General features: G+C 31.6%; 1 protein-coding gene across 1 annotated transcript; it reads right to left on the bottom strand.

Moving 5' to 3' along the window:
• Nucleotides 1–862: 862 nt before the first annotated feature.
• Nucleotides 863–27883, bottom strand: LOC114325254 (2-(3-amino-3-carboxypropyl)histidine synthase subunit 2). Its single transcript, XM_028273261.1, has 6 exons — nucleotides 27497–27883; nucleotides 15942–16054; nucleotides 15654–15871; nucleotides 9808–9951; nucleotides 9444–9709; nucleotides 863–1366 (listed from the first exon to the last, which is right to left on the bottom strand). Exons 1-6 carry the CDS (start codon nucleotides 27644–27646, stop codon nucleotides 914–916), a joined length of 1344 nt encoding a protein of 447 aa, XP_028129062.1. The 5' UTR covers nucleotides 27647–27883; the 3' UTR covers nucleotides 863–913.
• Between the last annotated feature and the right edge of the window lie 91 nt (nucleotides 27884–27974).

The following is a 27974-nucleotide window of genomic DNA, read 5'->3' as shown; positions in this document are numbered from 1 at the left end:
TATTTTGAAAAGGATATACATCTCGATAAAAGGTGACTTATCAAAAAAAGACGAGGCAAAAAAGTTTTAAAAACACTGTGTTTAACTAATGGTACCACAATACTAGTTTAATTGGAACGTACACGAACATTTGGAGGGTTTAAAGGAACAAAAGCCCCATAAAATTTGTATGTAAACATATTAAAAAAGAAGCCGCATCTCGATAAAAATTGGCTTATCGAAAAAATACTAAGAGGTAGTTTTAAAAATTTTGTGTTTAACTAATGGTACCACAATAATGAATTAATTTGAATGTACACAAAATTTGGGGGTTTCAGGGAACAAAACCCCCATAAAATTTTTATGGGGTGGACAAATTTCACTATAATTTTGTTTTAAGATGTTCCTGCCATAAGAATTATACATGTCCATTTTCAATAAAAAATCTCCAATAGTTTTCGATATATTGAAAAAAATCGATTTTCATTTTGTAACTTCAAAGGGCTGTAACTTTTTTTATGAGCACATTTGTACTAAGGTAAGTTAGGTTCAATCGAACTATTTTTGACTCCAGAATGTGTGGTATAATTTATGACCAATCTTTTCGGGACACCCTGTATATTATGCCAAAAAATCATAAAAATCGACCTGTTTCTGGATTTATTTACAAAAGCGCCCATTCGCGAAAAAATGAATTTAATCCAACCTTGAAGACATAGAACGACGAAATATATCCTGGCTAAGCAACTTGAGACAATGGTATAATAATAATTTTAATTCTGTTGTGCGGTTTGGAGCAGCAGTATCAAAGGTGAAGATAGCCGTAATGATAGCCAACCTTCTTAAAGGAGACGGCGCTTAAAGAAGAAGAAAGAACAGAAAATACAATTTATAATTATTTAATGTCAATTGTACAAAAATATATACAAACACACTAACTTTGTTCATTCTCATACTTGGATGCGATACCAGCCCGCCCTTCTTTGGCCAATTCCACTTCTGTCTGGCCTAAGTTTTGTTCTAAACCTTTCCACGTCCTCTGTGCTAAGTATCCAGCACCTGAATTACCTAGTGCAATCGTTCCGTCATTTTTGACAGCTATCGTTTGATCACCATTATTGTTTTCTGCCACTTCAGGATTCAGCACCCTTACTTTATTCGTTAATAAACTGATATCTTCAGTTTGCTTATAAGTAGTCGATATATCACCACAAATGTCTAGATAATCGTTGAAATCATAAGAAAATTTGTGAATCCATTCGGGATTTGTTTCTAAGTCTACGTTTAGAGCAGTTTCGACATCAAATGGAGTAGCTATCGGTTTATAGAAGTCTCTTCTATCATATATTTCACTCATCGAGCATGCAATAACCACATACACATCAAACTGAAACAAAAAAAATGTAATAAATCAACTAATAGTATATTTATACAGTGCGTTCATAAAGTGTGAAAACAGTCTATTATCTCACGATTTAATTATTTTCAGAGTTAAAACTCTGACAGGTCGATTTTTAATTTTATATTAAGATTTTTTGACGTATATCCCATAATAGTGACGTCATCGATGTATTTTTAAATAGGAATAGGGGTCGTGTGATAGCTCATTTAAAAGGTAATTCAATTCTCTATTCAGTAATATAAACATTAACATCAATATTTATACAGGGTGGCCAAAAAGTAATTTTTGAATTAAATTTTTATTTAACTCAAAATACATTTTACTGATGCCAGAAAATATAAAAAAAAATGTTTATTTCATAAACAAACATTGCTTTTCGCTTAAATTAAATGTCAAATAGCCACCCAGCTGCCTCTTAGTTTGAATATTTAATTTAAGCGAAAAACAATGTTTATTTATCAAATAAACATTTTTTTCTCTTTTCTGACAGCCGTAAAATGTAGTTTGAGTTAAATAAATTACATATATTCTTCTTTTTGCGTCAATTAATTTAATTTAAAAATTATTTTTTGGTCATCCTGTATAAATAATTATGTTAATGTTTATATTACTGAATAAAGAATTGAATAAACTTTCAAATGAGCTACCACACGACCCCTATTCCCATTTAAAAAAATCGTCGTCACTGTTATGGGATATACGTCAAAAAATCATAATTTCCGAATAAAAATCGACCTGTCAGAGCTTTAACGCACTGTAAAAGATAATACAGGACAGATAAGGACTAATAGTGATTATACAGAAATACGGTATAAAAATGATCATTGGAGACATTAATGCGAAAGTCGGAAAAAAGGAAATACACTGCGCGTCAGAGAAAACAGGCCACCCATAAAATGGGTGATTTTCGATGTCTCGAATTTCCTAAACCTGCTGTCCGATTTAAGTGATTTTTTAATATGTTATAGCCTTATTCTTTAACAATATCGCTGTAATAATATTGTTGCTAGACAGGTAAATTATGTGGAATATTCTAGCATTATTTATAAAATACTGAAATTAAAACCCAACTATAGCCTCAGGTTTCCTTCACATTCTGTTTTTGATTCATTCGCTTATGTTGGATAATAAAGTTAGGTACTTTAATAACTAGCCATGTTCTTCATCAATACAGCGTGTTTCTAAATAAGTGCGACAAACTTTAAGGGGTAATTCTGCATGAAAAAATAATGACCGTTTGTTTGATAAACATATGTCCGCAAATGCTTCATTTCCGAGATACAGGATGTTGAATTTTTATTACAAACTGACGATTTGTTTATTGCTTAAACTATTTATTGCTTAAGTTTGTCGCACTTATTTAGAAACACCCTGTATTGATGAAGAACACAGCTAGTTGTTAAAGTACCTAACTTTTTTTTATTATCCAACATACCCAAGTGACCATCTATGTCGCTGTGATATAGAATTTAAAGATAGAAAAGAGAGTATTACTATATAAAGTTTCTCTGTCTCCGCTACATTTCTGGGGCAAAACATGCTCCATATTTATAGCAAACGTATAGATACTTTGTAGCGGTTACGTATTACTTCTATATAACGTAGAAGTAGATTTTCTACCTTATAGCGATATTTCAAATTAAGCGTGAAAAGAGAGCATTATTACCTAGTTTAGATTCGTAGCTGTAACGTTTCTCAGACAGAGAACGGAGCTAACAGCTGTGAAAAAGAAAAAAAGTTGAGAGGTTATGTCTGTGGTCTGTGCAGTGCCGTATTGTCCAGCAAATTAGATACGAAAAGGAATTATTCAGTTAGTATATCTATATATTTATTTTTCGCATTTTTTTCACTATGCCAAGAGCTCAACGACAATCGTTTAAGTTATTATCTAAAAGGCATCAACGTAGAATTACGTCCAATCTTTTACAAAATGTCGTAACTACTGAGTCCTTATGCAATGATTTATTTACTCCTATTGCTTCCTCATCAACTCCTGTTAGCCCTATTGCTTCCTCATCAACTCCTCTCAGTCCTAATGCTTCTAGCCAAACGTCAGTTTATTCAGAAATAAAAAGGATACCAAATAATTCTACAGTTTCATCCACATCTAATTGTTTACTATATTCCCCCCCAAACAATAATTCTCAAATTGTTTCTTCTTCAAATTTAGAAGGTGCTGTTTGTGTTGGTGCTAACATTCATAGTTTTCTACCAAGTAGTCGGCCAATTATTGAAAACCAATCTTTTTTAGTTGGATTACGTTCATGGGCTAACAATTCATGAATAAGTAGAGTTCATTTAAATAAATTACTTAGACTGTTAATTTCTCATGGACATACAGATCTTCCTACAGACGCTCGTTCATTACTTCATACTCCTAGAGACAAAAATATTAAAAAACCAATACAGAAGTAAAAACTTCGAGATGTATTCTGCTATAAAATCGTTTATTTAAAACTATAAAATGTCATGGATTGCAAAACGTTTTCGTTCTATACAGAACATCTTCAGTGCATCCTGCCGAGTAGTTTGAAACTAGCACACTGTAAATAGTGTTAACCTCATTGTATATGGTTTACATAATATAATATATTAAAATTTTATGACTACAAGTCGATGTTGATAGATAAAGTGGAACACATGCTAAAAGGGTGCCATGGTTCCCTGCTCGAAGAGTACTTGCCAATTCAATGGGCACAGACCAACATTGATTTTTTACAAAAATATTATTTTTGTAGATCCTGGTTACTATAGTGAAATAATTTCAGATGCTGTACATACTGATGAATGGTATTCTGAGAAAAAATTTGAAACTATTGCAGCGGATTGGACCCGTCAAGGAAAACAGCGCCACCAAAGGGAGAGGCAGAATAAATAAGTGACTTAATATTTCCTAATATTTTATTATACAATAAAAAATTGGAAACTATACAGGGTGAGTCATAACTATAGGGACATAGACTAAGGACAGGTTATTTGGACCAAAATATGGCTATTGGGCCAAATATGCCTTAATAAAATGTTGCTGAGAAAAAAGATACAGGGTGTTTTTTTGTTTTACGTTTTTTGCTAATAGTTTCCCTGTATATTTATAAATTGCTATCAAAATTGGCACAGAGGGATAATCTTAGACAAGAAATAGTATTTTATCTACAATTACGTTTTGTCATAGAGGGCGCCACGTGGATCATTCCTGATGATCAAATTGAGTCTAAACTTTTTCTGATGAAACTTTTTAGTAATTTTTATTAGAAAATATGACGTAAACATCATTTTTACGTAAAATTGGTACTCTTGTTTAAACATGATAATTTCAACCGTTTTCGATAAAAACGCAATTGAAGATTTCAGGAACTCAGAAGGGGATATCAAATACCAAACTAATAAACAAAGTTGCAACTGAAATGATTGTGACGAGGCATTTCAATCAAAAAAGTAATGATTACTTTTAAAAAATGCAACACTACACTACACTGTCACATCAAAAATAATTTACTCTGAACAAATGACATTTACCAACAACAATTATCTGACAGTCCAAAGAATACTTTTCATAAATGAAATAATATTTGAAATCCTTTTTTAAGACTCTAAGCAGTTCGACTGCGTTTTTATCGAAAACGGTTGAAATTATCATGTTTAAACAAGAGTACCAATTTTACGTAAAATTGATGTTTACGTCATATTTTCTAATAAAAATTACTAAAAAGTTTCATCAGAAAAAGTTTAGACTCAATTTGATCATCAGGAATGATCCACGTGGCGCCCTCTATGACAAAACGTAAAATTGTAGATAAAATACTATTTCTTGTCTAAGATTATGCCTCTGTGCCAATTTTGATAGCAATTTATAAATATACAGGGAAACTATTAGCAAAAAACGAAAAACAAAAATTAGCTTTAACACCCTGTATCTTTTTTCTCAGCAACATTTTATTAAGGCATATTTGGCCCAATAGCCATATTTTGGTCCAAATAACCTGTCCTTAGTCTATGTCCCTATAGTAATGACTCACCCTGTATAATGTTTGTATTTAATTTGTCCACAACACATAGTAATAATACTAGTTTCCTCAACTTTATATTGCTGTAGATTATTTTTTACTTTAATTAGAATGTCAAGTAAAAATACTGTCTATAATAATATAAAGTTAAAGAAGTAATTTTATTGTAAATATTTTTCTCAACGTGCACTCTACGAGACATAGTTGACACAAAACTGAAACATATCTGATACATAGCTGCTACAGATAAAAGACATTATTTGATGCTTGAGAAAAGAGTTTTGCTCCATAGCTGCAACATATATCTGACATCCTTTAACGCTTAAGAAAAGAGTGTTGTTCTGTAGCTGCGGCATACCTATATGTGATATAATTTAGTGCTCAAGAAAAGAGTTTTGCTCCCTTTTAGGGTGGGACATAGGAGCATAGCAGAGATAGCTCTGCTATGTTTACGCGCTTTTCTTGTGATGTACTTATCTATGGTAGAGCAAGGAACATGTGTGATGTAACTGAAATGTAGTTGCTCTGTAAAATGATCAACTGGGTAAGCGAATGTTTCAATAAAGAAAACATGAGAGTACAGTTGGGTTTTAATTTCAGTATTTTATAAATGCTAGAATACTCCACAGGGTGTGGTGAATTTTGAGAAAAAAACACAGTTTGATTGGTACACCCGGTATACAATGACAATTTTCCTGTCTAGCAACAATATTATTACAGCGAAATTGTTAAAGAATAAGGCTATAACATATTAAAAAAATCACTTAAATCGGACAACAGGTTTAGGAAATTCAAGACATAAAAAATTATCCATTTTGTGGGTGGTCGTTTTTCTCTGACATGCAGTGTATTACACTAATGCCCGATTTCACCAACTATACCTAAACAGTTGCCTTATTAAGTAATTCTTATCGATAGGCACTTCCTAAGTCTATACTTAAGAACAATAGCGTTTCACAACTAAAAGAACTGCTTATCTAGGAAATTCTTTGCTAGGTATTAATTCGGGTACCTTTGAACTATTTTTGATAAATAAAAAGAAGAATCAGATGACATTACATTACTTTTTGGATTATTTGTCATTATTGTTTGTTTGCCAAGTTGGTTTTATTCAGTTTTATACTGTTTAGTTATTTTATTTGGTAGTTAGTTATTTGTGAATTAAATTTGTTAAGTTTTGTATGTTATTTGTACAGGGAAATAGAGGAAAAGAAAAGAGTTGTAAATTTCACATAGGTATGACGAAAAATTAAAGTTAGTTGAATTGTCATTAATGAAATCATTTTAAAATAAATAATATGTTGAACATGGCTTCTTTTATTATTAATTTTTAATGACACATTTTTAGTGATATCATGAATGTGTTTTTGAAACACAACACTAGTTTGTTAGGTAGTAGGTAGACTATATAATTTTGTCAATAGACTTGCAAAAAACTTTTTTTTTCTATATATGATTTTCTATATTTTCCAACACAATAATATATTATTAATATATAAGAAAATACACAAATACAACTAATATACCTAGGGCCGGTTGTTCGAACGCTAATCAACAATCATCATTATCAAATAATTAATTACTGTCAATGTCAACTTTGTTTGGGTTGTTAAAAAGTCTGTGGAGTCTATAATCAATTAATATAACAATAATTATTAATATAATTAATAATAAATCTCATAATTGTAATTAATTATGTTTTCAGCAACCCAAACAAAGTTGACATTGACAGTTTTGGTGACAGTAATTAAATATTTGATAATGATCATTGTTGATTAGCGTTCGAACAACCGGCCCCTAATATTACAGAATAACAGAAAAATTAAGGTAAAAAGCAAATTATTGACAAACGTCACAAGTACATTAGTCAAAATTGTAAAAAATAACCTGACTGTCAACGATAAGTATTACCTAAAGTTTAGGGAGATCGAAAAACGTATCCTACCGTAAGGTAATGCTTAAGCGGTTTAGGCAATTCTTATCGTATGGTGAAATCCGTTTTAGAGTTAGGAAGTACCTAAACCCACTTAGGTAATTCTTAAATATTTAGGTATCGTCAGTGGCGTGCTGGAACTTTTCAAGCGGCCCGGTGATTTTATAGAAAAGCGGCCTCCCATTCTCATTTTATCTTCTATTATCAAAATTTTTTATTTGTTATTTATTGTTCTGAAGCTATTTCTTTGTGGCATTTTGTAATTAACTATTCTAATTTTAAATAAGCCACAATTTAACTTGATAAAATAATTTTATTGACGTTTCGACTTCCAACTAGGACGTCGTTGTCAAAATACAAAATATTAATAAATTAAACAAAAATGTTGTTGCTCAGTAAAAAAATTCTTTTAATAATTTAATTTAATCTGACTCATTCATATCGGCAATTCGGACATAGAAGTATTACACATTTTAAATTAGAAGACTTTAAAATGATATACAGTCGGAAAAATGAAAGAATACCCATGAACGAACATATAAAACACGCTGTATTCTCCTGTCACCGTGTCACACAAAAAATTGGCCAGCGCAAGTACATGTAATAATTATTGTTACATGGACTTGCACTGGACAATTTTCTTTGTGACACGGTGACAGGAAAATACAGCGTGTTTTATATGTTCGTTCATGGGTATTCTTTCATTTTTCCGACTGTAGCCAATATTTGTGAGTTGCGTTCCTGGGACGACTTTATTGAAAGATATTTTATTCGATTACATGAAATCAAGTCATGCAAAAATCAGATGGTATTTTATCACCAACTCGGCATTTTAATAAGTCCGACACGTAGAACATGCCAAATGACAGAAATTATGTTTGTGATAAATAGCAGTCTGATTTTTGCATGAGAGTTTAATGAAAGGGTAACAAATCAATTGGAAGTTCTCTCCTACAAAATACATGGGACGTTTTCGTAGTCTGACGTTCCAAATTTTTAACCTGTTCCACAATTAAAACTTCCCCTGTTCCAGTGTTCCCATATATCAAAGTTTGTCCGAATAGACACCGTTAAGCTATTAACAAATTTTCAGCTTGCTATTAATCAACTTTTTTTGGTACGTGGGATCCAGGCCCATAATTAACCGTTGTGTTATAAAGTACATATTTCGTTAATTCTTACCATTAAAAAATATTTTAAACTTAGCTTGTATTAAAAAACTTTAGAAATTAATGACTTACTTTTCTCAGTTACGTAATTTATTTAGTACTATTTTAAAAAAGGTTTGAAGCGAAGGTTCAGAAAAAAGTAATAAAATGGACATCAACGAAAAACTGACATGTCTGGACGAGATTAGGTAGGCTGTGGCTACTGTGTTTGAAAATATTAAAAATCAATAATTATTATAATTGATCGTATATAAAAAATCAATAAGCAAAGCGCAGAAAAGCATTGCAGTAATGATAGAATTTTGTAAAAAAATATTAAATACTTTGAATGACTCAATCTCAACATAAATTACTTTGACACTTGAAAATAGTTTTGCTGAATAGGATGAAATTCACATAAAATAATTCTTATATTGGTTTTAAAAATGATTTGTCCAATATTATGTATAATGTAAATATTACTGTATAATAATAAAAAGGGATCTGTCTTAGGTTTTGCCGATTATTTTCATAAAACTGTTTTTTTATTAAGTGGATAGGCGCAAACCTTCGGCTTTAATGTTATTTAAATGAATTCATTTGTTCGAATCATCAAAAAACTAATAAATATTTAAAAAAAATTAAACGCAGAATGAAAGATTACATTATTACCGAGGGCTGAAAGTCCCTTAAATAAATAAAAAGTTTCTTTTGAATGCGATATTTGAAATTAAAAATCACACTCAATTTAATTTATTTTCAATATCATTCGATTAGAAATTAAAACAAAATTTTTTGTTACATCTACAATTTTTTGTGAAAAAACTTATTTGACCGGCCTCAAGAGGCCGCGGCCTCTCGGCGATTGCACCGATTCATTTATATGGCCAGCACGCCACTGGGTATCGTTGGTGAAATCGGGCATAAATATTGTTTTATTCTCCGAAAATGTAAACATATATTATATAACTAGTTACCTCTGGGAAATTAGCCAATTTCTCAACAGCTGGCTTACCAATATTCAAAAGATAGTATTTCTTTCCACTTCTGCTAATCAAAGACTTCAACCTATCAATTAACTTTAGACAATTCTGTATTCCTATACTTCCTACAATTATTCCAATAGTATCACTATCTTTTATTCTCTCTATAAGATAATACCTTCTTTTTGTTAAAGATTTAATATCATCAGCAAATGCTTGTACTCTCGATTTTCCAATATCGTAATAAAATACAGCCAATGCTGAAAATAAAAATAATATTACAAACAAAACTACAGATCTTAGGAAAGTATAGTGAAAATGTCACTCTAAAACTTGATATTCCAGTGAAAATACTTACGGGTTATTAGGGAAGTAATATTAAACATTTTTCTTTCATCTTTACCATAAAAAAATATGGTATGACCCTGTCGAACGTCTTTAAGATTGTCAATTCTTATGAACTCAAGGTATTTGTAATCTTTAAATGCTTCCACCAGTTTATCTGTAAAAAAAATGTTTTAAATTATAAGTTATAGTCGGTTCGCTAAACTCAGACGCAACTGGCTAGATATTTTAGTCAATAATTTTTTTGTTTTTTGCCAATTTTGCAAAAATTGGCATAATTACTAACTATTTAGTGATGATTAACTATTTAGTAATTATTTTTTGCCAATTTTACTAAAATTGGCAAAATTACCGACTAAAATATCTAGAAAGTTGCGTCTGAGTTTAGCGAACAGACTATACACTAGGTATATTTCCATTTGTTTTATCATACAAATGTTTATGAACAACATACTCAGCTTTATGTCATTATTTCTGAGTTTTGTTATTTATTAAGGTGATACAGTAGCGATCCACAGGTAGCAAAAACTCGTTCCAAGATTGCGGCTGTAATTTTGAATATTTTTTCGAGATATTTGGCACACGTATTCGTAATATAATAAAGAATGGCGGTACAGAGCCCAATTTGAAAAATATATTAATATGTGGAAATTACTCTGTAATTAAATACAATATTAAAAAACGAGCCTGTACCGCCATTAAGAAGGACAAAAAAATACACTTTCTTCAAATAAACTTTTTTATCCGATGCCTAGATTTTGTGTCATTTTGGAACTACTAAAATTTTTTATTTAGAATAGATAGAATTTATTCGTCTAAAAATTTATACAATGTATACACATTACATAGATTTATCTGATTAGTCAAAGAAGTACAGTCGAACCCGCTTATTGGAATAGCCTTTGTGCAAGGCAAAAATATTCTTATAACCGGGATATTCTAATAACCGATCATTGGTGGCTAGTCGAAATAAGTGTTACCGAATATACGTAATAATATTATTTACATACTGTGCCAATGTGTAGTTTTACATACTATACCAATATGTAGTTTTATTACATACTATGCCAATATGTATATCATATTATATGTACCTACATATTCAGTGTATGTAAATGGTTTTAGGTCTTTTTACGTCAATAATACAGTAGTGTAACTAGTACTTATCTATGTATGTGTTAAATACCAAATTACATTACATGTATGTGAATGAATACATTATATAATTAATATGAAATGTATGCAATATGTAGATATGTAAATATTTTCTTATTAAAATGCATACCTATATAACAAAATTACTTTTTTTTTCTTGAGAAATTATTGGTAATTATAGCTTTTTCGTTGTTAATCCGTGTGGTCATCCTTAATCCATTGGTTGAATAGAAGTTTTATTGGCGTCAAGAAATGGATTGTTACATTCTTGTTCTTTTCTCTTCTTTTCGAATTTAACAAAGCCATAATTCCATCTTCCAAACAAGTAGGTACTCTCTGAGTGAATTCTAACTAAACTGCTTCTAACAATTTTATAACAGACAACAGTGCCTTTGTGTAGACAAATAAAAATTATTTTATGACCCATGCATTTGTCGGCTATGCTAAAGATCGAATTGGTATTCCTAACAAAGTAATAAATATTTATTACCCTAATAATATCTAATCCAGCACTACCGGCCGTTGACGACAAACCATAATACCAAACATAATTTAAATTTTTAGTAAATTGTAAAAAAAAATATTCTTTGACCTGCAAAATATGCTAATAAGCGGTATTATCTAGTTAGATCCTATTCCAATAAACAGATAAATTCATTAAGGAGTAAATGGAAATGTTTCGGGAACTTGAATTTATATTCCATAAACCGGGATATTCCTATAACAGGGATTCTAATAAGCGGGTTCGACTGTATTATATGTTATACAAATGTAAACACATTAAAAATTTAGTACATTAAAATTTACATTAAGAAAAATACATTACAAGAAACACATTGAAAATTTAAAAATTTCTCAATACTGTAAAAGGCATGGCTAACTAGAAACGCTTTTTGATTCCGTTCAAACGATTTAATAGTGTCAAGATGCATCTTATGTGTCACCGACATGTCACTGAACTTATTAAAACATTTAATCCCAATGTATGTAGGAGCATGCTGTGCAACTCCCAGGCGGGAAAAAGGCTGGTGTATGTTATCTTTTAGGCGTGTATTATATGGATGTAGATCCACGTTCCTAAGGAATGTTTGCTCATGTTTTTTTATATACATTATTAGTTGTACAATATATAGGCTTGGAAGAGTCAAGATGTTAGCTTTTATAAATAGTGGCTTACATGATGTAGTTGGTGATACTTTAAACATAGTTCGTAGTATTTTTTTGAGATATAAAAGCTCTATTCATATATGGAGATGAGCCCCAAAATATTAAGCAGTACTGAAGGACTGACTGCACCAAGCCATAGTACATTAGTTTTAAAATATGGAAGGATACAGTATCCCTTATGTTTCTAATTACATAACAACGACTACTTAGTGTTGAGGTTACTTTATCTATTTGATCTTCCCAACTTAGCTTTGGATCTAGCATCAGTCCTAAAATTTTTATTACTTCAGCATTTTGAATGGACTTGTTGATCAATATATAGATAGATAAGGATCATAGTCAGGGGCTATATTCTTTGGTAAAAATCTCATGAAACTGGTTTTTGTTATATTTCATTTAAGGCCATTGTCTTTGCAATACTTACTAAATTCCTGAGATGCTGTATTACCCTTGCTAACAAGCTGATCAAATTGATGATGTAATATAATGAAGCTTGTATCATCTGCATATTCAATAATTTGATTAGGAGTGGTGCAAACTTGGTTGATATCGTTGATAAAAACAATAAAGAAGAGAGGACCAAGAACCGAGCCTTGTGGTACCCCTACAGAAGACTTCATTGGGTCTGATAGTGTACCATCCAATATTATTGTTTGCAAACGATTTGACAAATATGATCTTACCCAGTCATGTGGTATACCTCGAACTCCCATGCCTTCCATCTTCATCAGAAGCAGCCTGTGATCCACCATGTCGAAAGCACAACTGAGATCATAAAAAAGACCCAATGTGTTCTGTTTTTCATTTAGAGCTTCATAGATACAGTTAAGACAGTCATCAACAGCACTTACAATAGATTTTCCTTTCCTGAATCCATTTTGGACATCTGGCAGTAAATGAAATGCTTCTAGATAGCTTGTTAGTCTTTCACAGAACGCCAGTTCAAACAACTTTGCAATCTGACTGGGTATACAAATCAAACGGTAATTCTCAATATTACTTGCAGAACCTTTATTTTTAAAAATTGCAAATTCCTTGGATTCCTTTATATTGGGAAATTGGCCTGTCATAAAAGATTCGTTGATTAAATGTGACAAGGGTTCACATAATATGTGACTGGTAACATATCTTATAACCTTACCATTGATTTCATCTAAATCTTCAGCATGTTTAGATGTGGTCTTACTTATAAGTGACATTACTTCTTCAGGTGTAGTTGGAGAAAGAAAGAAAGTCTTGGAAAATTGATCAATTTTCATGAGATAATTTGGAGTTGAGTTATTATTATTTTTGTTGATGAAATAGTTATTTATCATGTTGGCTTTAGCTTTAGTTTTTATATTTTCATTGTCATTTATTTTAATTATATTTGCTAATGTAGGTTTATTTCTATTTTGATTATTATTGATGATTTTCCAACTTTCTTTTATCATGTTGTTGCTATTTTCAATACGTGCATTATTTCTTTGTTTTAAAAACTGTTGTCTGATTTGTTGATATTGCTTTTTAAAAGTATTATATCGTTCTGTATAAAACGGACTATTTAACCTTTTGCGTAATATGTTCATTTCGCACAGCATATTATGCATTTCTTTGATGTGCTTAGGAAACTTATTTTTGCTATACAATTTGGCTGGTTTTTGTATTTTAGGAAAAATTGTGTTGTAATGATATAAAAACGTTCCATAAAATGCTGATATTTTATCATTGAAAGTGATAGCTGAATAAGTTTCATCCCAGGTTTCCCTAGATAATACATTTCGGAAAACATCCATATTAGATTCCATAAAATTGCGGGTTTGAAAGGAATGATTACAGTTATACATTAATGGGACAATGAAAGAGCCTATTTGATATGTATGATCAGAGAGGAACGAGTCAACTACTTCTATGTTATTTAAGTCCAAACTACTAAAAAAATTGTCAATACATGTTGAAAATGTGTTTGTTATCCTGGTGGGAACATTAATGAAGTGTTTAATGTTAAATTCAGCTAATAAATTTATTAGATCTTTTCTGTGATTGTTTTTAATTAGGAAGTTCACGTTAACATCTCCACATATAAGAAACTGATTACCATTCTTATAGAAATTGAACATCAACATCTTAAGTTGTTTAATGAACTGTTTGAAGTTGCTAGTTTCAGGAGGTCGGTAGATAGAGAGAATATATATAAATCCCCTTGTATTTGGGTTTTTTATTCTTCCACAACAGATTTCAAACACACCCTCTATTAGTGATGTAACGAATGTCATTTTTTTAACATTCGCGAATACGAATGCGAATGCGAATATCTGCTACTGACATTCGCGAATGCGGATGCGAATGCGAATGTCCAGTTTTTTTAATTTGTTTCTATTTTTGTAATGTTTCCTAAATTTTTAATGAAAAGTTAATTGATATTTAGTGTAAATCAATCTGAATCTTAAGTTTTATTATATAATACCAAATAATAAAAAAAAGTGAAGGCTGATAATGTGATTATACAAGGTTAAGTTCTATCTATCTATTGCACTTCATTTGTCCAAAGTTGAACGTAGGCCTCCCCCTTACTTTTCCACTCTTCTCGGTTCAGTGCTAATGCTGTCGATCTGGTCGCTGCGTATCTCTTTAGGTCATTCGACCATCTCGTCTGTGGTCTGCCCCTTCCTCTTTTGTAGTCCCAAGGTCTCCAGTGAGTTATCGCTTCATTCTATCTTCCGTCTCTTTGTCTGCTGTTGTGTCCTGCATATTTCCATTTGAGAGTAGCTGCATGTTTGAGGTTAAGTTACCTTTTCTTAATAGAAAAAGGTGAAAAGTGAATAGATTTTGGTTTTATTAACCTAATATTATCTTAAAATTATTTTTTTTCTGGTTTTCATATTCGCAAAACATTCGCACAAATTTCGCGAATGCGGATGCGAATGCGAATATGCAAAAACATGCGAATATTCGCGAATGCGAATGCGAATACGAATATTCGTTACATCACTACCCTCTATACACCATGTATTTACATTTATTGATTCTATGACAAAATTCTGTACAACATCCTTTCTTACGAATAATGCAACACCACCTCTTTCTTTGTTAGTTCGAGAAAAATGTGAAATTAGTTCAAAATTTGGGATTGCAGTACTACAAATGTTAATGGATTCAAGCCAGTGCTCGGTGACACAAAAGATACTTACATTTTAAAGTTACATTAGTAGTTCCAAAACTTACATTAGTAGTTCCAAAATGACACAAAATCTAGGCATCGGATAAAAAAGTTTATTTGAAGAAAGTGTATTTTTTTGTTCTTCTTAATGGCGGTACAGGCTCGTTTTTTAATATTGTATTTAATTACAGAGTAATTTCCACATATTAATATATTTTTCAAATTGGGCTCTGTACCACCTTTCTTTATTATATTACGAATACTTGCGCCAAATATATCGAAAAAATATTCAAAATTACAGCAGCAATCTTGGAACGCGTTTTCGCTACCTGTTGATCGCTACTGTTTCCTCTTAAAGTAGATATTTTATAGTTATGTAGTAGTAGTTATATTCTTACCGAATAAGTGAAGGTATCCAAAATCTACCAAAAATGCAACATGATAATCATCAAAATTTGTCTCTACAATCTTCTTTAAATGGGCAATATCAAGCGGGCGCTTCTCATAAACATACATAAATGGAACATTTTCTGCAAATTTTGAAAAACATACAGGACCAAAATGAATAATCGCATCAGCGTTTATATGTGCAGCAGCAATAAAATCAATGCAACAACTGAAAATAAATAGAGATTTTCATTATGTTGCCCAAAAAGAATTGCAAAAATATACGTTACTGAAAATACCTTTCGTAAACAGTATCCCCTAATAAATAAATTGTTTCATTCACGATACTCTCCAATTTTAAAACTACTTCACTGGCATCTTGTAATAAATAATCTGGAAATTGTAAACAAACCTGAAAGATTTAAACAAAATATTAACATTATGTATTAAACAATTTTAAATGTTTTAAACAAATCTTTAAAAGATGGAAATAAAAATGTAAAACGATGGGGATACTACTACACACCAATACTATTGTATGTATGTTCAACGTTGCCAATGATCAAGTAACAATGGCTGAAGATTATATTGATTTAAAGTACATGGCCCAAAAATTAATTGAAAAGTATGATATATGGGGTCTAGAAGCGAATAAAAAGAAAACCGAATACTTCTGCATTGTAGGAGAACAAAAAGATGTCATGAAATGACCACGATAAAGCACTGCTCCAACTACAAATATCTGGGTATTTTATGGGACCAATCCATCAGCAAAGAAAATAAAAAGAAGATATATGAGACTATAGTGAAAAGTATAACTCTATACAGCTGTGACATATGGCCACTGAAATGGATTTTTGGAGAAGAGCAGCAGGAAGATATAGAAGAGAAAGGATTACCAAAGAACGCATTAGATAAATAATGAGAATCGAATGAACAATCACTTAACATAACAACTTAGGTACAGATGATCCCAAACCCTTTTTTCAGTGCGTCATTAAATTTGATGTCATATATGATTATAAGAATGTCGAGAATCGTTGCATGACATTTTAGTTAAATCTGACAGTTGTTAGAATATTTACATTTATATAAACATCAATATTTATATAAATATTTGCCAGAATATTAAAAATTACATAAAATACAGTGGAACCTGCTTAATTCGAACTTCCATAATTCGAAATCTTCTTTAATTTGAATTTTTATTCTGGTCCCTAGCATTTCCTATAAAAGTAAAGGTAAAAAGTCGTGAATAATTCGAATTATATTTTGGATAATTCGAATTTTTCTACTATCTTTTCTGGATATCTTAGAATCATTTGTCATTACTGAGAAGCTAAATTCTAAAAAGCAGCTAAAAATTTCAGATCTCTTTGCAAAAAAATAAAGTCGATCTTTTTTATAGCTTGCAAATATTTTAATTGGTATTTTTGGCCGATTTTTTTAGGTTGGCAAAACTCAGGCAAGAATAGAAACAAAAACATCTCCAGCGATAAAAATGATCAACTACTGTTTTTTGCTGATCAACTACTGATATTTATCATTATTTGCAGAAGAAGAAGAAGAATTTATTCAAAATTAGGTAACCCTAATATACAGTTAAAATTGAGATATTTTATAATATGTATTGTTAAGATATGTAAAATTTGAATTAATATGGTTTCGATCTTAATATTTTAGAAAAGTTAAAACATATAATAAAAATATACCAAAATTCATTTCGAAGAAATGAAAGTCAATTATCTTTGGATGGCCGTAGGTAAACAAAATTTAAATAGGGATTAAGTATTTTCTTTGTACAGTTAGTATGATAAGGAAGTGGTTATGTGTTTGGACAATGAGACCGGGTTAGGGAACAATTGTATTTAGAAATTTAAATGAATGTAATCTCCTTAAAAACCGATTGGCATGTAATTAGTTTTAGGAAATTTCTAATGGTAGGAAAAGTTGGTGTTGAATCTGACATTGACAATTTGGAATTTAATTCTTTGGAATCGTTGTCAGTGGACTTTCATAATTTTTTACATAATTTAATTTTACGGTAGAATAATTTTTCAAAGTTACTGTTTAGTGCTGGCCTTTAAACGAATGTGATTCTAGACGATAGTTGTTAAATGATCGTCAAGTCGAATAGTGGTGATCTCTGAGAGTCTCCTGAAGTAGTAAGGCAGATAAATGAATAGCTGTGAGTTTGTTGAAATAAGTGTCCTGACGGAGGCTCATCACGTAAAGCATTGTAAGTTATATTGTTCTACTTATATTCCAAGAGTCACCGTTGCATGCCGGAACGAGAAATAGATTCAGTTTATTGAGAGGAGAAAAGGCTAGCATTGTTTTTTTGAAAGATACGTGCATCTGTAGGGGGTCATTGATGACAATAGGCTTGCAATAGTTTGTTGCGAGATTGCTGACTACATAGGGGGCTGCTAAGAGTAAATTGTAGGCGACCAGAGACAAGAATTTGGACAACTCATCATCCGAGAGACAGTTTTATTTTTTTTTGTAGAATTATTCATAACGCAAATTTCAATAAGTACTTTAGATAGTGGTAGGAGTATTTCAATAATCAGAATAGGAGATATTATTTTTAGAGGATATTTTGAGGGTGAATTTATTTCAATAGATGTTTTTGTACCATATATGTGTTTTATTCCGTTAGTCTTTGACCTTATTTATCATATGTAAAGCAAAGGAGATATTGAAGCACGAGAATATAAAACCCTGAGATTAGAGCATTAAATAGTGTGATTAAATCATAAGTGCATCATTAAAATTAAATTTAATTAATTAATTAATTATCTAATCAATTGCTTTGAGCACACCGATCTTTGAATATCACATTAACTGGAGCCCAGAACGTGGTGGCTTAAAAAATATCGCAGCTTTGCATTTGATGGTAGGGAAAGAGATAAGGAATAACTACAGGTGATCCAGAGATAATTTGACAATTTTTCCAGGTGTAAAAATATTTTTGATTTATGGATTGATCGTAGGTAGTTGATATTTACTGCTATTGAATTATTTAATATTTTTACCAATCGTACATTTGATATTTATTTTGAAATTTACTGATTGCATATTTGATATTTGTGGCGAAAATTTATTAAATTTGGGGAGAAATATTTGTCGTGTTCTGCAACTTATAGAGTGTTGTAAAATTTCACATTTGGCGGGGACAAAGAAAACAGTAACAAAAAGAAACAACATGTCGACCACAAGGAGGCAAAGCAAAATGCAAGAAAGCAGAGAGAATAACAGAGAAGAGGAAAAAATTGTTGAAGAAGGATTGGGTAATGAAGGAGATACAACGATTATGGAGAGAAAAGAACAGGAATTAACAGGAATAGAGAAACTATTGCAACTGATGCAACTCCAATCACAACAAATGGATAGAAATCAACAGGAAACAAAAAGGACAATGCAAGAAAATCAACAGGAATCAAAACGAGCCATGGAAGAAACACAACAAAAAATAGAGAAAAATCAACAGGAAGCAAAACGAGCCATGGAAATAACACAACAAAAAATGGAAGAAACACAAAGAGAAATATCACAGAGAATAGAACAGAAATTGGAAGAGAATGATGGCAAATTGGAAAAGCGTTTGGAAAAATATGAAAATGAAGTGAAAGCCTGTTTAGAAAAAGTTAGAGAAGAAACAGAAAGGAAACTGAAGATGCAACGAGAAGAAATAGAAACTAAAATGAAGGATATTAAGACTGTGCAGAAGATGGAATTAGAACAGTTAGAAAGCAAATTTGAAAATGCAATACAAGAAGACAGGCGAGAAATAGAAGAAAAATTTAAGCAAAACGAAAAACAAATTGCGGAACTCAAGAATCAACAGAATTGTGGAGAAAGAAGGGAAATGATTATCCTTGGTACAAGCGACGCGAAAATACAATTTGGAGGGGATATTAGAAAAACACACCCAGTACCATTTGTTAAAAATTTGAAAACCAAATTGCAACATATTAGATATTTTGACGACTGCAAAGAAACAATTAGAAACCATCTGAAAGAAGGAGCAGCGTTATGGTATGAAAGTAAAGAAGATGAGTTTGAAAATTGGACAGATTTCGAAAATAAATTTCTCAACTATTTCTGGGGGAAAGTTAAACAGAGGGAAATCAACCAAGAGCTACAGAATGGAAGATATCACGAGAAAATGGGAATATCGGAAGAAAGATATGCTTTGCAGATATATAACAATTCCAAATATCTAGACTACAAATACTCTACCGAACAACTGGTAGAAATGATAAGCAGACATTTCGAAGAAACGCTGGAGGACCACGTGATTTTGAGAAACTATCAAGATATTGATAGTTTGTGCCAATTCCTTCAAGTAAGGGAAGCAAAAAGAAGAGAAATGCGAAACAGAAGACAACATGAACAATATAATGGACCGGCAAGAAGGTATCAATCAAATTATGACCAGAGAAACCGACATGCCCAATCAACAAACGAAGATAGGCCGAGAGAATACCAAAATTACAATAGACAACAAAATTATGATAACAGGAATCACGCAAAAAATAGAACATATGAAAATCACAACAGAAACAGAGATGCACAAAATCCTCCGACTAGGAATACGAACGAACAAAGGGACGGTAGAAACAATCAGAATTTCCAACGACAAAATAGAAGGGAGATGAATCATGTAACAATAGAAAACGAGGAAGAAGATGTATGCAATGAATCCAGACAGGATTTTCAATAAAGCATCCACTGAACAAACATAAACAACTCTCCGGTATATTTTGTCATCCGAGAGAGTTTATACAGTTGGCGGGAAATGAAAGACAAAGTTCTAATTCAAATTTAATATTCTTAGATGCATTTATAAAACATAAAGCGATTAAAATTTTGATTGATTCTGGATCGGAGATATCGTTAATCAATAAGAAACTAGTAAAAGAATTAAATTTGGACAGATTTGTGTATAAAATTCCTAGGGTTGCTTTAGTGGGTGCAAACAACAAAAAATTGACGACAGTAAATGAAGGTTTGGGAGTGCGGATCAGAGTGGGAGACAAATACTATATTATGCAATGTGTGGTGATCGAAGATTTAAACCATGATATGATAGCGGGAATTGATGAATTGAGTGAAAAACATATCACCATAAATTTTTCGGAGAATAAACTGGAAATCAGAGCAGAACCAGACAACATAGAAGAAGAAATGGAAATAGATAGGAAAATAATTGTTGAAAAGATAAATGAACAGGAAAAACATAAAGAAATCAATATGACTGTAGAGGAAAAACAGAAAGTACAAGAAAAAAATCAACCAGAAAAAAAAAAGAAGGAAGAAAAAGAAGAAGAGTTCAAAAAGAAAGAAGGAAAACAAGGTGGATACAAGAGAAAGACAGGAAATCGAAGGTACGGAAGAATTGTCGGCAATCGACGATAAAACAGAAAGGAAGCAGGAAGAAAAGGAAGTTCTCATAAGAGAAATGAAAGCAGTAGAAACATGGTGCTCGGGATACCAAATGGAAATTGAAGATAAAAAAAAACAGAAGAAGAAATAAAGGATGAGGACAGAGAAGAAATGGCAATAATGGACGAGAATCCAGAATTTTATGAAGAAATATTATGGACAGTGAATACATGCGAACAAAATGAGGATGAAAGAAAATTAAAATGTGGAGAAAACATGGAAAAGGAAGTAGAGAAGATTCTAGAAAATTATGGAGATTTGATTAATGAAGAAAGCCGAGTGGCTAAAAATTATGAACATTCTTTTAAAGTTAAAAACTTAGAAAATTTTAAATCCAAGACATATCCAATCCCGTATAAATACAGGCAAAGCGTCGGACAGGAAATTGAAAAAATGATCGAAGACAAGGTGATAGAAAGATGTGACTCTCCATATATCAACCCGATAGTATGCGTTAAAAAATCGAGTGGTGATTTGCGATTATGTTTAGATGCAAGAAACATTAATTCACACACAATCGCGCAATACGAAGCGCCTTTGAACATCGAAGCCATATTTGGACGAATCACAGGGTCACACATTTTTTCCAAAATCGATTTGAAACATAGTTTTTGGTTAATACCTTTGGCAGAGAAATGTCGAAATTATACCGCTTTTTCGATCGACGGAGTGGTATACCGATTTAGGGTGGTACCATTTGGCCTACAGAGTGCATGCGCTGCTTTGGTTCGCGCATTGAACACAATCTTAAATAGGCATGGAGAATTTGTTGTACATTACATAGATGATTTATTAATTTTCTCACCAGATATAACAAGCCATCTACGACATATTCACACTGTGCTAGAAGAACTGGATCAAGCGGGATTGAAATTAAATATTAAAAAGTGTCAGTTTTTCCAAAAGGAAATACTGTATTTAGGATTCAAATTAGACACAAAAGGGATTAGTCTTGCAGAAGATAGAATCGAAATTATAAATAACTACGCTAGGCCAACCAATTTAAAAACATTGCGGGGATTTTTGGGAATGGTAAACTATTTCAAAAAACTAATACCAGACATCAGCACAAAAGAAATACCGTTGATAGCATTACTTAAGAAAAATGTTAGGTGGAAATGGGGAACGGAACAAGAAATGGCTTTCAAAAATTTAAAAGGAGCTTTCTCCACAGCTGTAAGAGTACACCACCCAAGATATGATCAACCTTTCATTCTCCGGACCGATGCTTCCATAACAAAATTCGCAGGGGTGTTATCACAGATCCAAGACGATGTAGAGGTGCCAATCTGTTTTGTCTCCCGTGTAACCAAAACATATGAGAGAAAGTACAGCGTTACTGAATTAGAGTTCGCCAGTGTGTTATTTTGTGTAAATAAATTACGGTTTTACCTACTAGGGGCAAAATTCACCATTGAAACAGACCATGCAGCTTTGATACATATAATGAAAAATAGGCTGGTAAATAATAGAATTCATAGGGGCATTCTTTTACTTCAAGAGTATGATTTTGAATTTAAATATATCAAAGGAACTGACAATATCTTGGCTGATGCGTTGACGAGAGATGAACAATTCCGCAAAGAGGACCACAAAACTCTCCACGTTGGCATGAACATAATGAGAGAAGAAGCAGGCTTATTTTCTTTGGCTCAGATCAGGGAAAATCAGGAACAACTGGATGAAAGAGAAAAGCAAAGGGTCGAACAAGAGAATAACTTATATTTTAAGAGGGTCGATGGTAGAGAACTATATGTAATCAAGGAACAGATGGCAAAAGAAGTTTTAGCAAAATTACACTGTGACAACGGACACATTGGAAGCAGGAAGGTGTGGCTTATGTTCAGGGAGAACTACATTTGTCGAAAGGACTATACAATAGCCAAAGAGATGACTCGAAATTGCGAGACATGCCAAAAGTGTAAAAGTAAGAATTTCAAAAACGAAAACATCACAAAAAACGTCATAGCTCGGAAGAAACTGGATATTGTCGCCATTGATATGTTGAGCGATTTAATAACAACAACACAGAGGAATAAACACATATTAGTTATGGTGGATGTTTTTTCAAAGTATTTAAAACTGTACCCATGTAGAACCACGAAAGGAGCTGAAATACTTCGGAAGATAGACGATTTTATCGAAACAGTGGGAAGACCAGACAGTATTTTGTTGGACAATGCAACATACTTTAGGAACGACCGTTTTAAAGGGGAATTAAGAGAGAGAGGCATAAATACAAAATTTGTAAGCATCCGACATCCACAGAGCAACCCATCAGAGCGTTTTATACAAGAAGTCACAAAATTTCTAAGAATTGCTGCGGAAGAACATCATCGACATTGGGACAGAAAAGTGTTTGAAATAGAGACGTATTTGAACTGTGCACCAAATACGGTTACCAAGGAGACGCCTTTATATGTAATGAAAGGAACAATGCCTACGAGACCGTGGGAAGACACCGCCCCCAGACAATACGAAGAAGTGATCGAGGTGGTTCAACGAAGATTGAGACGAAGTGGAGAGAAATATCTCCAAAGGCAAGAGAGGACCCGAAGAAGAAGGCCGGTTACATTCCAGAAAGGGGATAAAGTTAGTGAGGGCACTAAGGGTGTCCAATTTACAAAATGGTATTTGTGCTAAATTGATGCCGGTATTTGAAGGTCCATATAGGGTCAATACGGAAAATGGGGTAAATAGTTATGAATTAGCGCATATAGAGACAGGCAAGATACGGGGTATTTTTAACATTCACGACATTTATAAGTATCATGAGTAGAGTTTGGTAACATAATGGAATAATTTGATCCTAAAAAAAACTTGTGTCATTTAAATAAATAACAGAGTTTTTCGGCAAATCAAATGGCGGGGAGTTGTTAAGATATGTAAAATTTGAATTAATATGGTTTCGATCTTAATATTTTAGAAAAGTTAAAACATATAATAAAAATATACCAAAATTCATTTCGAAGAAATGAAAGTCAATTATCTTTGGATGGCCGTAGGTAAACAAAATTTAAATAGGGATTAAGTATTTTCTTTGTACAGTTAGTATGATAAGGAAGTGGTTATGTGTTTGGACAATGAGACCTGGTTAGGGAACAATTGTATTTAGAAATTTAAATGAATGTAATCTCCTTAAAAACCGATTGGCATGTAATTAGTTTTAGGAAATTTCTAATGGTAGGAAAAGTTGGTGTTGAATCTGACATTGACAATTTGGAATTTAATTCTTTGGAATCGTTGTCAGTGGACTTTCATAATTTTTTACATAATTTAATTTTACGGTAGAATAATTTTTCAACGTTACTGTTTAGTGCTGGCCTTTAAACGAATGTGATTCTAGACGATAGTTGTTAAATGATCGTCAAGTCGAATAGTGGTGATCTCTGAGAGTCTCCTGAAGTAGTAAGGCAGATAAATGAATAGCTGTAAGTTTGTTGAAATAAGTGTCCTGACGGAGGCTCATCACGTAAAGCATTGTAAGTTATATTGTTCTACTTATATTCCAAGAGTCACCGTTGCATGCCGGAACGAGAAATAGATTCAGTTTATTGAGAGGAGAAAAGGCTAGCATTGTTTTTTTGAAAGATACGTGCATCTGTAGGGGGTCATTGATGACAATAGGCTTGCAATAGTTTGTTGCGAGATTGCTGACTACATAGGGGGCTGCTAAGAGTAAATTGTAGGCGACCAGAGACAAGAATTTGGACAACTCATCATCCGAGAGACAGTTTTATTTTTTTTTGTAGAATTATTCATAACGCAAATTTCAATAAGTACTTTAGATAGTGGTAGGAGTATTTCAATAATCAGAATAGGAGATATTATTTTTAGAGGATATTTTGAGGGTGAATTTATTTCAATAGATGTTTTTGTACCATATATGTGTTTTATTCCGTTAGTCTTTGACCTTATTTATCATATGTAAAGCAAAGGAGATATTGAAGCACGAGAATATAAAACCCTGAGATTAGAGCATTAAATAGTGTGATTAAATCATAAGTGCATCATTAAAATTAAATTTAATTAATTAATTAATTATCTAATCAATTGCTTTGAGCACACCGATCTTTGAATATCACATTAGTATATACAATTTAAATTATTTGACAATAGAAAAGTGTTATTAAGATACAATATCCAAGTCATAATAATAAAAATAAAACAAAAAAACACTTAAAATATTCCATTACAATACAAGCATTAAAAATACTACATTACTCAAAATATTACATTAAACTACACGCAGTTAAAAAACACATTTAGAAGACACATGAGACATTAAATACGATTTGCAACATAATTCTTTAAATTTTTCCTATACATGTTCATTGAGGTCTTCAACTTGAGTTCCGTTGGCAACTTATTGAAATTATCAAAACCCTTATAGAGAAGTGAGTTCATAGCACCTGTAGTATTGGTTCTGCTGATGTAAATATTATTAGAATTTCTCGTAAAATAAGGGTGAATATCTGAATTGTAACTAACAAGATCGAGAAAATATTTAGGTGCGAATCCATGTACAATTCTAAAAATCAATATCATGGTCAAATAAAAAAGACGTTGCGATACCGAAAACCACTGCAAAGTATTCAACATCAATGTGACAGGTGTTAATCTACTTGTACGTAAAATGATCCTCATTCCACGATTCTGTAATTTTTGTAATTTGGCTAGTTGGTTAAGATTTAAAAGATATAAGATGGATGCACAAAAATCAAAATGAGGTTGGATTATCGATTTATATACAGTGATCCTTGACTGAAGTGACAAATTCTTAGAAATTCTTGTAAAGAAATACAATTTTTTTGCTAGTTTTTTACATGTATACTCGAGATGCTTGTCGAATGATAGAGTATTATCTAATTGAAAACCAAGATATTTAATTTGTGTCACTAGTTCAATTGGTTCCCCATCAATGTTTAACATTATATTGTTAGTATTAAGACTCCTGTACTTATATTTAGATGTAACTATCATGGCTTTTGTCTTACTTACGTTTAATTTAAGTTTATTAAGTTTTAAGTATTTAGACACTGAACATAAAACGTGATTCATTTTGTCAACCGCCCCTTCAATAGAACTATCGCTACAAGCCAAAAGGGTATCATTAGCGAAAAGGTTAATAAATTCACAGTTCACAAACAAATTTATATCATTTAAATATAATATAAAAAGCAATGGTCCAAGTACACTACCCTGCGGTACACCAAAGTTATTACTGACAGTTTCGGATAATACATCAGAGATTTTTACTCTTTGATTTCTGTCAGTTAAGAAGTTCCTTAGCCAATTCAGAACAGCTCCATTAATGCCATAGGTTTTTAGCTTATCCAATAAAATGTATCTATCAATCGTTTCAAACGCTCGTTTAAGATCTAGAAAAACTGCAACTGTATAATTATTTCTATCTATTTCTTGTTTAAATTTACATATTGAGAGTTGAACAGCCGCTTCACATGAATGATTCTTACGAAAACGAGATTGATGATTAATTAAAATATGGTTCAAATCTATGTGATCAAGAATTTGCTCATATACAACCGTTTCCAATACTTTCTCCAAAGCCGGTAACATGTTGATAGGTCTAAATCTAGCAGATGTTTATGTAGGTAATGATTGTTTTATAGATTTATTTTTTAATTCGAATTTTTGGATAATTCGAATATTTTTAACGGTCCCCTGAGATTCGAATTATCCAAGTTTCACTGTATTTATATTTACGTCGATGACAAATTTCTAACTATTTCTAACAATTTACTAATTACAAAATTGTCATTTTATCACGATAATAATTTCATGATAGATTACTTTTGTTTCAAATTATCTTTATTCGCATCATGGATTGGTTTCCTATTTAGAGTATTGTAATTGTCAACCAATTATACATCTATAAGTATAAGTCGCTTTAATATGGAAATACTGTTAGAGCAAATTCAACAAATGATAACTCACTGAAAAAAGTGTTTGGGATCATCTGTATCTGGTTCAGACATTTACAAACAATGGATGAACAACGAATACCAAAGAAATACTAAAATGGCAACCAGAAGGATAGAGAAAATGAGGTAGACAGAGAAAAAGTTGGAGAGAAGGAATAAACAAGAGAAAGAAAGATAGAAGAGGACTTATGGAACAACTGGACAAAGTAGCGATTGGAAGTCAGAAAAGGCGGAGAACGTTATAAACCGACATTAGTAGTAGTATTAAACAATAGGTACTCTAATTGATGCGTATTTTATTTTGTTTTGCAATAAAACCTAGTGAAACGAATCTGTGAATATTAAGACTTGCTCACTACAAGAACTACAAGTATTATTTATTTTATTACTAAAAATAGTATTTATATATTGTACTTCTGTATATATAATTTTTATTGTACTTTACTTGCAATGTTTACCTTTTTAAATCCATTAGACTGTATCCATTCTGCACATCTTTTTATTTCATAAACTTCATCTATATCATCAGCTTTAGTTTCAATTAGGGGATGGTTTGAAACAACGACTTTTTCCAAGCTGTTTTCTTCATTTGAATAAAATGAAGTCATTGTTATAATAAAACTTTTAAAATTACATTTCACAACACATGTATTTTTATTTGGACATGATTTGGACTTTCATAATCTTGAATTGTCCTTGATTTAAGTGGTCTTTATCCAAGGTGGTTGGAGCAGGGCCTAGTTTGAATATTTATAGACGATTTGTACTATATATCAATACCAGAAATATGCCATACGAACTGAATTTAAAAATTACTTTTTTATTAGATGAAAAAGGGCAATTTTCCATAATTTTCATGAATAAAACGGAGTTACCTGGCTGAATAACTGAAAGGTAAAATTTTAGGTCATATACACTTGACATATCTTGGATTAA

Source organism: Diabrotica virgifera, chromosome 7, assembly GCF_917563875.1.
Source record: "Diabrotica virgifera virgifera chromosome 7, PGI_DIABVI_V3a".
Lineage (NCBI taxonomy): Eukaryota > Metazoa > Arthropoda > Insecta > Coleoptera > Chrysomelidae > Diabrotica > Diabrotica virgifera.
The sequence above is the reverse complement of the archived record's forward strand: the minus strand, read 5'-3'. Positions and strand labels throughout refer to the sequence as shown.